General features: G+C 44.9%; 1 protein-coding gene across 1 annotated transcript; it reads right to left on the bottom strand.

Moving 5' to 3' along the window:
• Positions 1–287: 287 nt before the first annotated feature.
• Positions 288–13,015, bottom strand: LOC106743666 (prohormone-2-like). The gene is made up of 9 exons (XM_014617729.1): positions 12,795–13,015; positions 10,480–10,597; positions 10,268–10,360; positions 10,045–10,177; positions 9,180–9,404; positions 4,401–4,508; positions 3,665–3,747; positions 3,269–3,546; positions 288–2,952 (listed from the first exon to the last, which is right to left on the bottom strand). The coding sequence occupies exons 2-9, from the start codon at positions 10,595–10,597 to the stop codon at positions 2,869–2,871; spliced, it is 1,122 nt and encodes a 373-aa protein (XP_014473215.1). The 5' UTR covers positions 12,795–13,015; the 3' UTR covers positions 288–2,868.
• Between the last annotated feature and the right edge of the window lie 382 nt (positions 13,016–13,397).

The raw sequence follows: 13,397 nt of genomic DNA, 5'->3' as shown, positions 1-13,397 counted from the left end.
AAAGGTAAATCCATATTTACGTTTAGAGGGTACGAGGATCTCATATTCTCCAAAAAAAAGATGACATATTTTTTCCATTTCAAACATCTCTCTTATTTGGACAGTGTATATTATCTTCAATTTACACAATTCGTCACAGATAAAATCAAGACGGTCGCTAAGTTCGTGATTGAAAAATAATCGAAGCTCATCGGTATAAAAAAAGAATCTGCTTTCTTTGAATCTTAATATAATATGTATACATATGTATACGTATATACATATATATATATATATATGTGTGTGTGTGTGTGTGTGTGTGTGTGTGTGTGTGTGTGTATATGTGTATATATAATATTGGCGCGCAAATATTATTAATAACAGGAAGAGACGCAGAAACGTGTAAACGGGGAAATTACATGTGGAAAATTATGTACGTGTATTAAACGGCATGCTGCTGCCCTTTTTGCTGCGATACGTAACAAAAATACACGCTTTCGGCAAAACTTGCTTTGAACATCGATCGTGCGTCGTTGCGAGATTATTCGAAAAGAGTAAAGCTACAATTGGCTGATCCTCTTTCATTTACAATAATAGTAATCATCGTCCGTTCAGTATAATAACATTAATTGCACATAGCGAATACTGAATGTTCCTGATCAAACTTATATATTACTATTAGCTAAACCTAACTACGCTGAACAATAGGTAAATGTAGAAAACAAAATCATGAACGGTTCCTCACCGTCGTGATCGAGAATGCGAAATATTACCTTGACAGAGTGCTTCAAGTTTCTATTTCAAACTCTTCGATGAGATCTTGACCAACTAGATAGCCAAAACAGATGCGCAAACAGATTTCGAGCTCCAAATTTCTGACGGCGCAATCTGCGCGCAGTCTGCGATTAATTTGCTTACTGGAAGCAAATCAGTTTCGAATTACTCGAAGGTCACAATTAGTCGGGGAAATTTACAAATATGAAGCGCGGGAAACATTGAGGCACCCTGTATCTTCAGTTAATCGGGGATCGGTGAGGAATAAAAGTATATACGTCGCTCAATAAGACGCGCATACAACGAATACAACTATATTAATTATAGAGATGTTCAGTCTCCTCGGAGTGTTGAATATGGAAGGCCGTGTTTGGTTCGAAGAAAACTTTACGAGAACTTGTCCGGTATTGTATCACGCTCTTAATTCGTCTTTTTTCCTCCCTCCTCGTTTCCTAGAACTGATGTGAGTATGACAAGACGACGGTTCGATTTAATTAAACCAGCTGACGTTCAGTTCGCACCTCGGTCAACGCGCTGACATCTTTATACATAATTTTTGACACTTTGCATTTGGCGCAGCCACGAAAGTTTAAGGAGAAATTTCCAACGTCTTATTGTTAGCCCGTTGTCGTAGAGACAGCGCTGAAGTGAAATTTACCTCTCGCGCATAGTGGAGTCTCGTTCGATTTTTTTTCCTACGCTTTTTTCTCATCTCTTTTACATATACATCAAACATTTCTTAAATATTTCTCGCCTTCTCGTTTTCTCTCCGATTCCGAATCTTACCGCGTCCGGATTACCTAGTAGACGAACAGTCCTACATCTAGTCTCACGCTAATTCAAGAACGAAACTATCACTTCATATATGTACATGTACCCTGGTGGAAGCTTTACTGAAAATATAATGAAAATTTGCTGAAATGTATTTGGAAATCTCCCCTCAATCGATTCCAAGTTTATTTCATTATCATTTTATCAAGATTTCCGGAAAAAAATTGATCGATATTTCAGCAATTTTTCCTTAAGAAGTCATGCAATTTCAGTTATATTTAGTAAGTTTTATGACATCTAATATCCTAACATTTTCTTATTACTTGTCAACAGTATACTTTAACCTTCCTTATATTTCACAGTATTACATTGCGATTTCACAAGGAAAATTATGATTTATTTTTATATACAATATTTTTTCACTAATTTTCATTTTATCGATTTCATAGTACTTTCAGCAAAATATTTCCATCGGGCTACATATATGTATATATCATATATCAGTCACAAAGTCGTAAAACCAAGCCTGAGGATAATTTGATTCGATACTACGATTGTTTTAATGATTCAGTCGTAGCGTCATTGCGGGCGCGTCGCCCGCGTTACACGCAAAAAGGAGCTTAAAATCGTAACATTACATTATTAAGCGAGTAAGTAACAAGAGCGCGCTGAAGCTTTTTTTGACATTTCGTTTCCGTCACCGCGATCGATTGAGAAATCGTCAAATTAATCATCCGCTCGGAAAATGAACTCACGTTTAAGCGGCACGGCGAATCGAATTGAGTCGTGGACTCTGATATGTTTGCACACTGTCTCGTAAAATACGTTTTAAACAGAGAAGAGAGAGAGAGAGAAGGGGGCGTCATTCCGCCCACGTATATTGTATTACCTTCGTCTCGTGTGTCACCCAATGGTTTTCGTTACGAGATAAAACATATTCTAAATACGAATTTGTCGTTTTGAATATGTATTTCGAGGTACTTCCAAGTCTCGAAACAGGAGGATTGTTCACGAATCGACTTCCCAGTCTCCCAGGTCTTCAGCGCGGCTCTTGCAACTCGAGGAAAGCTTCTCTCTGTATGAGCACCGTGTTTCTTAGAACGAGTAAAACGATCTCGCTTATCGCGTCCGAGCGCCGTTTCTGGTTTCTTTCACGTTTTCTGCGAGAAAGGGAGAATAGCTGAAGAAGAGCGACAGCGAGAGCGGTTCGTCGAAGGAAAGCGCCGAATGGCTCCCGGAAATGCGTCGTCGACTGATTATTTTCCTTTCCCGGTAGAATCCTCGTCAGCGAGAGATCTCCCGTTTCCCCGCCGTCCCCCGGACGTGCTCCGCGTCGCGAGCCGTTTAATAGACCATACGGTGAGGATACTGGTAACTTCGCGGTTGGGAACTTAGCTGCAGCTGCGCGGCTGCGTAGGGATCGTAGCTCTGAAAAGAAACGGGAATATTTTCTCAAAATAAGAAGGACTTAAACTTATGAAACTGAAATCTTTTTAACATTTAAGCCGCCACGTCACTTATATAATTATATACATTTATATATAATTATATCGAATTACATAGAATTATATGTGGAAAATATATACGACCGACTGTACGCTCGAAACTGGCTGGGAAATCTAAGTGCTAAATATGTCTTATTGCACTTGGATCCTTACACTTCGAGAATGTTTATTATTGCCATTCGTTCGCGTAAACTTCCTCCAAGAATCTCAGAGAATCTAAGCCGCACTAATCGACTTACCTGTGCACGCTTTTTAGACATCATGAACCTTTTCTCCTGAGGATAGTAGGCACGTTGAGGATAAAGGTTGAGGAAGCCGTACTGCGTATTGCCGTACTGCGAACTACCGTACTGCGGAGCACCGTACTGACTCGCGCCTCCGTACTGTTGCTCCAATTGGTTGCCGTACTGCTCGTAATAGCTGGGCGGATGAGTCCGTACGATTCCAATGTCGGAGGGCGACAACGTATCAGCATAATGCCGCGATGGGTACATCGGCGCGTCCATCCACGGAAGAACTGCAAGGATCAGGCCGTGTTAAAGTGACGATTCTAGCTTCTGCTAGAATAATTTCATCTCTGTCGCGGAAAGTTATGAGGAACTGTAGTTGCACATGAACTGCAGAATTGTACGCACCGTTCCTAGCGTCTTCCTCGTCGAGCAGACCGCCGTCGTCCATCATGTTTTCGTATTCCTCATTAGCGTACTTGCGCCAGTTCCTGTAGATGGGACAGAAAGAAAAAGAATATTAAGTGCACAATGTCCGAAGGAAGTGTCGAAGTGTGAGAGAGAATGTATACACTGAGAAGAAACGTTTAATATTTGTAACTACAATCGCACAAATGGAAGAATTACAGTCAAGGGGCCACTTTTCTAGCAAGCGTAACTATAGTGTCAGTAATAATCATATTACTATTATTATTTTGTAAGTTCAAAGCGGAAGATGCAATAGAGTTGCCGAAAATGACTACAGGCATGGGAGCGACTCACTTTTCTCACTTTTCCCCATTTATTTCACAACATCCCACTTTTAAGAAAAAAAAACTTACTTTTCTCACTCTTTCCTTATTCGATTCGAGCCCTTTAAAATACTCGATCACGAGGAATCATATTCTTTAGAAATAAGACAAAAATTCCAATGAAAGATAGAAAAAAAACTGACTCTGTTGACATATTGCTCATAAAGTGAAGAAATGTGATTTGATTTTTGAACTGTTTTTCTCAGGCTTCTTGTAAAGCTGACTCACCATTTTCTTACCTTTTCAAAGATAGAATTCACTTTTTTCACTATGTTTGACAGTTAAACCGCTCCTATACCTGTCTATAATTTTCGTCGGATTTCGCTCAATGTGTGCTGAATGATCATTGTTACCCGTTGCGCCGCTCGTTTTCCCACAGCGACAGAAGAGTCAGCACGTCATCGGGATCGATGTCCAACGGCAGTTCTCGCTTGTACCGTGGTTCCTGATAGAACGGGACGCTGGAAATTGACGCAAAACGTCGCTTTCACATATCGACGTTTTTTTTTATTTTTGATCGCGCACTAGTCACGCGTCACGATGATATTGTTAAACGTGTCAAGGAAAAGGGACGAGATGGTAATCGCAATTGCGGAAACTTGAGTCGTTTGCCCGCGCTACGCTCAGATCGATGTCGCGCGCAATCTCCCTTCAGAATCGCTCGTTGAATTCATTATTGCCGTCGTGTTTGCGCGATGTCTATATTTCGAGATTGATCGGCGCTTATCCGTGACGTAAAACGACCAAACGACCGACTCACCGACCGACCGGCCGATGATCATCGTCCGGACATCTCTTCCTTACACTCAGTGAACACCAACTAACAGTAATGTAACATCAATGTTATAATTTCCCACTCAATGATATAAATGTAATATAACGCGTGTGTTATGTAACAGTTATTTTGTTGAGTGGGAAATTATAGCATTGACGTTATGTTACTGTTGGTTGGCGTTTACTGGGTATAAATGTACAAACTTAAGGAGCATGTTTCGGATGTAAATTAAAGTAGAAATGTCCTGCAAAAACGAGTCCAACTCGAAACCGTCATTCATCTACAAGTGTTTAAAGTTTATAAATTTTTAACATTTTTTAAAATTAAAAATAGAAAATAAAGGAGAAAATACAAAGATTATCTAAATTGTTCAAATCGATGTCCTTGGGCATATTAAGGGCATACTTAGCGCGATGCGATTTTAAATCTATTGAATAGCCGCACGAAGGACATCATGATTATTCCTCATTTGTTCACACGCATCATCAACACGCTGTATTAATTCAGCTCAAATATTAACTTCCCTCTCGTATACTAAAAACATTTCATCTTTATGCGTTCTTCCTTATATATTCCATTTTAAATAAAAAAAGAAATATACCAAAAATTGTGCTGTCACTTATAAACTTTGAATACTCGTAGATAAATAACCGTTCCGAATTGGACTCATGTTTACAGGACATTTTCTACTTCAATTTACATCCGGGACACGCTCCTGAAATTTTTACAGTATATTATGTACCATATAACAATAACCCGGTGTATCGAGTTCTCTACATTGTCCGTCGAGTGTCCTTCTTCTTCCTTGACGCTAACGAACCGGACACTTTATCTCGCTGTCGCGAGAACCACCCTTTGTGAGCGCGAGCCCCGCGATAGCTGCGCATTCAGCGGCCGCCCCCGTCGACACAATAGCGGGCACGCGAACAATACGACGCGGTCCTTGAATCGCGGCGATTGTCACCCCCCGCCGCGATCGCCGGCGGAGCGGCATCTTCCAGCCTGTCCGATAAATATACCGTGCTCGAGCGCGGCGAACCGTAGGATGATCGATATGACGCACGAGCGGTGACCGAGCTATCAGCTGATTGGCGACCGATGCGCCCAAACCTCGCAGGGTACTTTCATTCAGCTGCCCCGATGTGTTTATCAGCGCGTAGTAAAGGCGCTCCCGCCCTACGCGCGTTTCTTTCGGGACGATCGCCTCGGCCTCGCCCTCGCCCATCGCAGAAGCTGCGACTCGGTTCGATCTCTCTCTCTCTCTCTCTCTCTTCTCGATCAGACGAGACACGAATAGTTCGCTTTGACATTCTTTGCCCGCGCAACGCTTTTACGTTGAACGATGAAAACTGACTTGACGCCTGACTTGGCACCGAAGGCGAAGCCGGAAGAACGAATGGACGAAATGTCACATTGCGGTATAACAAGGAAGGTATGATACGTCGCAACGGAGGAAGAGAATTTACGAACCAGTAAACAGCAACCGATAGTAACACTACATCGGGTGTTATAATTTCCCGCTCGACAATGTAAGTACAATATAACACGCGTTGCACACAGTGAAAAATTTTTTTTCTTACAAGCGGTTCATCCAAATTCTTGCGTTACTTTAACAATATGTTAAAAAGCGACACATTCGCAACGTGAACATATCAATTTAATATATTTGTATACTTTTCAACATATCCCCTATATTAAAGCGATATTAAAATTAAGCGGACCGTTATAAATTTAATTTAGGTGTATATAACAGTTACATTATTAACTAGGAAATCATAATTACTATATAATTGTGGTGATATCATTGTTATCTGATATTTAATATTGTTATATGGCGGGGTGTGTAATGTCATTTGCGAAAAATCCCTCCAATTAGATTATCTAATTGCTGCGTATCGGCGAGACCTGTACGTTAATTTGCGACTCGACGAGCCGTCCCCATTCAGACCCTCAATCGCTGACGAGTGGTATTTGTTTAATGCGTCAGTGGATTGTTATATCGCGAGGTGGGGAAGAAGGAGGGAGGGAGAGGGGGAGGTAGAATGGCAGTTCGCGTATCGTCGCGGCCGGAAGTATCGTCGATAAAGTGCCCGAGCTCCGGCGGTCTGTCAGCTGATTGGTTGGAGATATGCCAAACAATCAAGCTCTGACCTAGTTCCCGCCTCCCAGAACTCCATTCAGCTTTTCGTGGGCCCACGGATACTCTCCACCATCGCCGCCACCGCTCGCCACCTTCTCCACCATCCCCGCCGTCACCCCCGCCATCTCCAGCCACCACCTGCGTCACGCGTATCGAGCGACTCGTGCACTGCACCAAATTCTCTGTGCCTGTGTGCAAGTGTGCGGCCACGTTCATGTGCCACAATGTGTGTATGCACAGGTGTCTGTGGAGGGCCGTTCTCCTTCTCCCCCCTCCTCCCGCCTCTCTTTCTCTCTCCTACGCTCACTTCACTCCGCACGCTAATACGATCTTTCTACGAGATATCGAGGATGCGAGGGTGCCGGAGGGTGCAGGAGGCGGTGCGACGCAGGTTGTTAATTCGCGGGAACAATAGCGATCCTTTTTTTCCTTTTTTCTAATTATCAAAGCCGGAGATTCTCGTCGCAGCGAAACGGAAGCCGGAATCCTTCCGACTCTGATATGTTAACTTCTCTCTCTCTCTCTCTCTCTCTCTCTCTATCCGACTCGGAGCGAGTCTTTCCCTTTAACTGTGAAGCCTGTGTCGAGGAACGCTGGCGAAGAACTTGCCGCGAGAGTTAAATGAAATAATGAGATACTCGAGCGAGTTATAATGAGACGATCATTAACTGTTGAACACGCCAAACTTACATGAGACGAGACGGGAAAGATAACCGGTGAGAAATTTCAGCGCGATTTCCTCGACATTGCGCAACACGTGATTCTTTGTGAAAATATATTCAGGGAGCTTTTATCGAGCTCGCGCAGAGCGCTTTTCGCTATTATAGTGCCGGCCGATACAAAGATAAAGCATTATGTAATCGCGTTTAGCATAATGGAAGCGGTGGTACGTTATTAAGAATTTTAACGTGGAAAAATTGACCGTCGCCTCTCTCTCTCTTTCTCTCTCTCTCTCCCGCCTCGGTCGTCTCGGAGGCGACCTGTGACATTTGCGGGTCGGGCGATTGTACATTCTCGTACATTTTTCGCGTAAAAATAACCGATCGGCGACGGCTAACTTTAAAGCGCTAATAATGTCCGCTCGATGAAAGTCCCGTGTGTGTTTAATTTTACACCGGCCTCAGGCAATTCCGTGCGAAGCGAGCGCACTTTTACGGCTTCGGTATCGAGCGTTCGTGTTCACGCGATTTCCTGAAATTAGATTCGGCCCTCGATAAATCCGCTGCACTTTCCGTGAAAGCGTAATTTTTCATCTCGCGCGCGCCGCCCACGACTACTGAAGCGGAAAAGCGTCACGTTATTAAGTGACGTGAAAATTCTGTTCACGCGTGTCGTGGCGATATGAACGCTCAGGATCATTAATCAACTAGTGTGCCTTACAATCGATTCAAATCTTTTCAGAAAACGAACACCGACCTGTGTCGGCTCGCGATCGGCTTGCGAGGACGACGAAGGCTTGAAATGTTATCCTGCTGCTTCGAGAGAACGGCACCAGTCGAGCATACGCTACTGATAGTCTTCGATGACGACAACTTCTCTCTCTCTCTCTCTCTCTCTGCAAGCGGTTCGATACGACTTGGTCGTCAAGTCGACCGCCGTTCCTGCACCGAGGGCAACGCCCTCACCAACCCTCTCATCCCCATTCAGAAGAAACGCCCGAGGAAAAGAGGGTTGCTTGGAGGCGGGTGTGGGGTGGTAAGGATGGAAAGGGCGCAGGGTGATATATAGCCGGCGAGGTACACCTAGTCGATCCACTTTACGTGGAGGGTCTCTCGACTGCACCGATGAATTGAATCGTGCATATTAAAGACGGACGTACCGAGGCGCGTGTCGCGATTCTCCGAGTGCACTGTCGCGAGAGGGGAGGTAAATGAGGCCCGTGCAAAATTCATTCCGCGCCCTCGATTCCTGACATTGCATTATCTACGAGCGCGGACGGATTGGGATCGGTGGGATTTCGGCGAGTTCAATTTCCGAGGCGCTACGGGCCGACTCCGTGGAAGGACATCGCGCCAAATCGTCGGCGTCGCGCCGTCGTTTCCACCATCTATGCTACGTAAATGGAATTGTTATAAAATTAATCCGCGCTGTCCTCGATATTTCGTCCTGATATCTCATTACCGAGATGGCAATTCAATAGCGGTTGCCCCCGCCGGCTATCGACCGCCGCCAGCTATCGATTTCGGAATTAGGGGAAATGGGACGCCGCTATCTTACCTCCTCTTAACTTGAGCTTGCACCGGTTGCTGGGTAGGCGTTGGTACTTGGAACGAGCTGCTCGGAGGCTGTAGCGTGGTGGTGCTGCTCGGCCGCACCGTCACCGTGGACTTGTCCGATCTCTTGCGCCGATCCTCGCTTGTGTAGTATCGAGAGTACGGCGGTAGCACGTCCCATACGCGCGGTCCATCCTCCTCGACCTCGTTCACGAGAATCTTACCGTAACTGGAACAGTAAACACTTCACTCGTTCATTCCGCCGGATTTTACCGCAAGCAGTTCGTCGATTTTACCAATTCAACTCGTATAAAAAAAAAAAAAAGAAAGAAAAGATATTAAAATATAACAAAGCGAAGTCAGTGAAAATAGCACGGAGACAGATTAAGGTCAGTATTCATAACCAGATCTCATATTTAAGACTGTCTTAAGTTCGTCTTCGGATTGTAGCCGATAAGTTTGCTCGTTTTAGCCGAACTAGATTTCACTTTTTGCCTTCAGAACGAGACAAGTGTGTGGCTTAGCGTTGAAAGGAAAAGGAACGAAGTCTGAAGATACTTAAGATGATCTTAAGTATAAAATCCGACTGTGAATACCACCTTAAGACTCTGGCCCGTCAACTATTTAATTTACTATTTGATAGGATAGATTTCTGAAGTATGTCGGAAACTCCCACTTTCGTTGTCTTTTAAGGATCATAAGGAATCGGGCGTTACAGTTAACATTTAATATAATTAAAATGAGGTGAATCCGAGCAGTCCGGCATTATATATAAATTATTGTAGTGCGAAGAAATTGATCTCCGGTTGCATCGAGGTCATAATGCTACTCGAAAAATCGTATCGTCACGTTGTGAGAACCGAGCTTACTCATAATTCCTGTCGTATGGCGAGTAAGTCTCGTGCTCGTACATGGAATTGCTGGGCTGTTTGGACTGAGATGGTTTATCGTCCTCGGCGAGAGCCGCTTTTAAGCCTCCCAGCCCCGAGGAAGCGAGGGTCCCTGCGCATATGCATACAAATGTGCGTTCCGGAGTGGTCTTTGTGTAATACATTAGTCGCAGGCTAGCTTTATCTGCGGTAATATACTCACGTTTCTCCGCGTTCGACGTGAAGGACTCGCCAACGGCGTTGGCCTGCCGGTTCTGTTGATTGCCGAACATCAGCATCTCCTGCGCTCGTTTCGCTATGAAGATATAACACAATGCGATGCGTTGAAGACAAGCGTTGTATATGAGGAAAGAATAATCAGAGAGCTTTTTAACGTGGCATGAGGGAAGAATGCAATTATCCGCGGGGTCTTACATTTCGGCTTCATGGCTTGATCCGCTTTCTTCACGTCCTCCATCAGACTCGTAGGCAAGGACATGCCTATCGAGAGCAACGAGAACAGCAACAACAACCACGCCCAGTTGTGCGTCATCTGCGACAAAATTGCGGTATTTTCATTCCCGATGCGTGCCCGGATTCGACGCCGGTTTTAAGGATCAAAGGCTCGTGAGAGATATTCTTTTCGTGCGCGCGCACAAATTTCGTGCTTGTTTCACGTAACAATTGAAGCTAACGGGTCACTCACTGGGAGAGAGAGAGAGGGAGAGAGAGAGGAAGAAGAGCTTAAATGTCACATGATGTGAAATGTCATGAGTCTATTTCCACGCTGTGTGAAAGATTGACGAGGGTAAATCGTTCAATGAGGACTCATGTTGTTTTGCGGTTGCATAAAATGTTACGTCGAAAGAAAGAGAGAAAGAAAAAAAGAAAAAGAGAGAGAGAGAGAGAGAGAGAGATAGAGGTTGTCGGCGCGAGAAAGAAGGTTGTATAATCGACAATACAATTTCTCTAACTATGACGCTACCGCAGCTGACGACGTCACGGCATTATAATCGATGTGTGGTTTACTTTCTCTGACTATGACGCTACACAACTACATGACGTAGACATAAGAGTTCACAGTTGCTACGTCACAACGTTATAACTTGGAAAAGAGAGTTTTATCGGCCATTGATCACGCAGCGCGTAATGTGACATTCGTACGTAATTTTCGTACGTAATGTAGCGCAGAGTTGTAAGTAAAAATATGCCGTGGCGGACGGAGGGTGTTCCGAGATAAGTGAGATAATTCGTAAGGGGTTTTTGGAAAGTTTAGCCGACGAGTTTCAGCGCTACGTGAAATTTTCTCCGTTAAAGTTGTTTCGTGCTGCGATATTTAATTTTCTTTTTCATTGGAGAAACTAGCGGACATATATTGTGGAAGCATCATCTTCTCTCCAAGCGACAAGTTTTCGCATGACGGATCATCGAGTTTACGCCTAAATCGTTCTCAATTGGTTACTTGTTAACGAATTACGGGGGCCGCTTGAAAATTCGCAAGAGTAATTATGTGAACTCGAACGGTGATGCTGGAAACGGGGCTGCAGAGGGTAACGAGAGCGCGAGCTGTGCCGCCCCGAAATGTCAGGGTTCAAAATTGTGCACAGAACGAGATATATTTGCGCTACCGCGTATTTACAGTACTGCGACATACACTCGGTTATTGTGTTCCTCGCAATTCCTCGTAACGAATGGTTCGTGTTACGCAGCACGGACCACTTAATTGTATTTTCAGACGGCACGGGTAAATATCTTAACGCGGACTATTCAAACTTGGCAGTAGCGTTTTTACGAAGCATGCGGAAATTCAATTTACTATCATATTGCGTTATCGAAGTTTCATTCGTCGAGCATCGAAAATATTCGCGATATTTCCCCGATTTAATACCGAATTTAGACACTCCGTTTTACAGTACTGTGTATATATAAACACATCCATATAAATATTATTATACGCCTGTTTGTTTTATAATCGTAAATGCCGTTGTGCATATTTGCGGGTCGTTCTCTGAAACCACCGCCAAAATTAATTGATTCGGCGATAATTTCATTGTCGTCGAAGTGACAGGCATTCGATTAAACGGTCGGTGCTTGCGAATGCTCGGGAATTATATTCGATATTGACATCCGTTTATGTCCGAAATGAAAGGCAAAGTTTTGACAATTAAAGCGAGCAGTGCACATACGTCAAACCGGATATAGTAGACCTAGAAAACGTGCACTTGTTGCGTCTATAAATACTATAGTCATTTATCGGCGTGTTGTGTACGAGCTACAACACGGCTGAGCGAGTCGCAATTAAAAATGCATTTCATTGAACACGTCTTCATTGAGAAGTCAACTGCGTGTCCGACGTGTGAAACGCCACGCCCTCTTGTCGTGCAATTAATCTCAACTGGATAAAAATCAACGTTCGAATACCGTTGTTTCCGAGAGAACTCGGGAAACGACATAAATAAGTCACGTCGATTCCGGTGAGAACGGCGTGAGCGGTGCCGAGCGCTCCGAGCGAAAACGAGAAATATCGCCGAAGTACCGAGACGCGCTTAACATGACGATGTTTAATTCGAAACCGCGCGACTACCTGTATGAATGCGCCAAAAGTGGCCGGCGGTACATATAACGGGCGGTGTGAGTCCGTCCGTCCGTCCGCGAGAGACTCGAGAGTGTCGACGTTCGATTTCATCGGACCGTCGGGCAAAATGAAGCGCAGGAGCAAATATATGTACACGACGCGAATGTATCATCACCTTTCCAGTCGCAGCGACCGCCGGTTCGCCCTTCGCTCGATGTGCCGCTATTCGTCCCTTCGTTTTCCCTTCAACGGTCCCTCGGTGGTCCTTCTCGGCTGGCTACGAGCTGGAGAACGGGCACGTCCTAGCGGATCCGCCGGCTCGGGGTGGAATGAATGTCGGGGCTCGGCAGGACGAGTAGAAAAGCGACGGCGGGTACGGTCGATCAACCACCCCCACCTTGTGAACGAACATTCCCCATCTCGACTGGCTCGGTGAGCACCCTACGACGACGCTGTTGGCTGCGCGCGCGCTGCGTTTCCTCGCACACGATGCTGCGACGTCTGTGTAAGTACGTGCGTGCGTCTGTGTGTATGGTGGGCGCGAGCGAGCGTACGCACACACACACGCGTGTACATACACATGGTCTCTCTCTTTCTCCCTCCGTCTCTCTCGTCGTGGTATAAGGGATGCCTGCCCACGCGATGACCTAACTACATCTTGCCGACGTATCCTGACTTCCTAAAGTAGTAGCGTGAGAGCGGTAGGTGTGCGGTAAGGGACGATGTTGTTATTTCGCTGTCGACAGCCTGTCAGCCGGCGTTATCGGAGCTGGCACGG

The sequence above is a fragment of the Dinoponera quadriceps genome, unplaced genomic scaffold (assembly GCF_001313825.1).
Source record: "Dinoponera quadriceps isolate SergipeBrazil2010 unplaced genomic scaffold, ASM131382v1 scaffold1115, whole genome shotgun sequence".
Lineage (NCBI taxonomy): Eukaryota > Metazoa > Arthropoda > Insecta > Hymenoptera > Formicidae > Dinoponera > Dinoponera quadriceps.
Note: the sequence above shows the minus strand (reverse complement) of the source record. Positions and strands in the feature narration are given on the sequence as shown.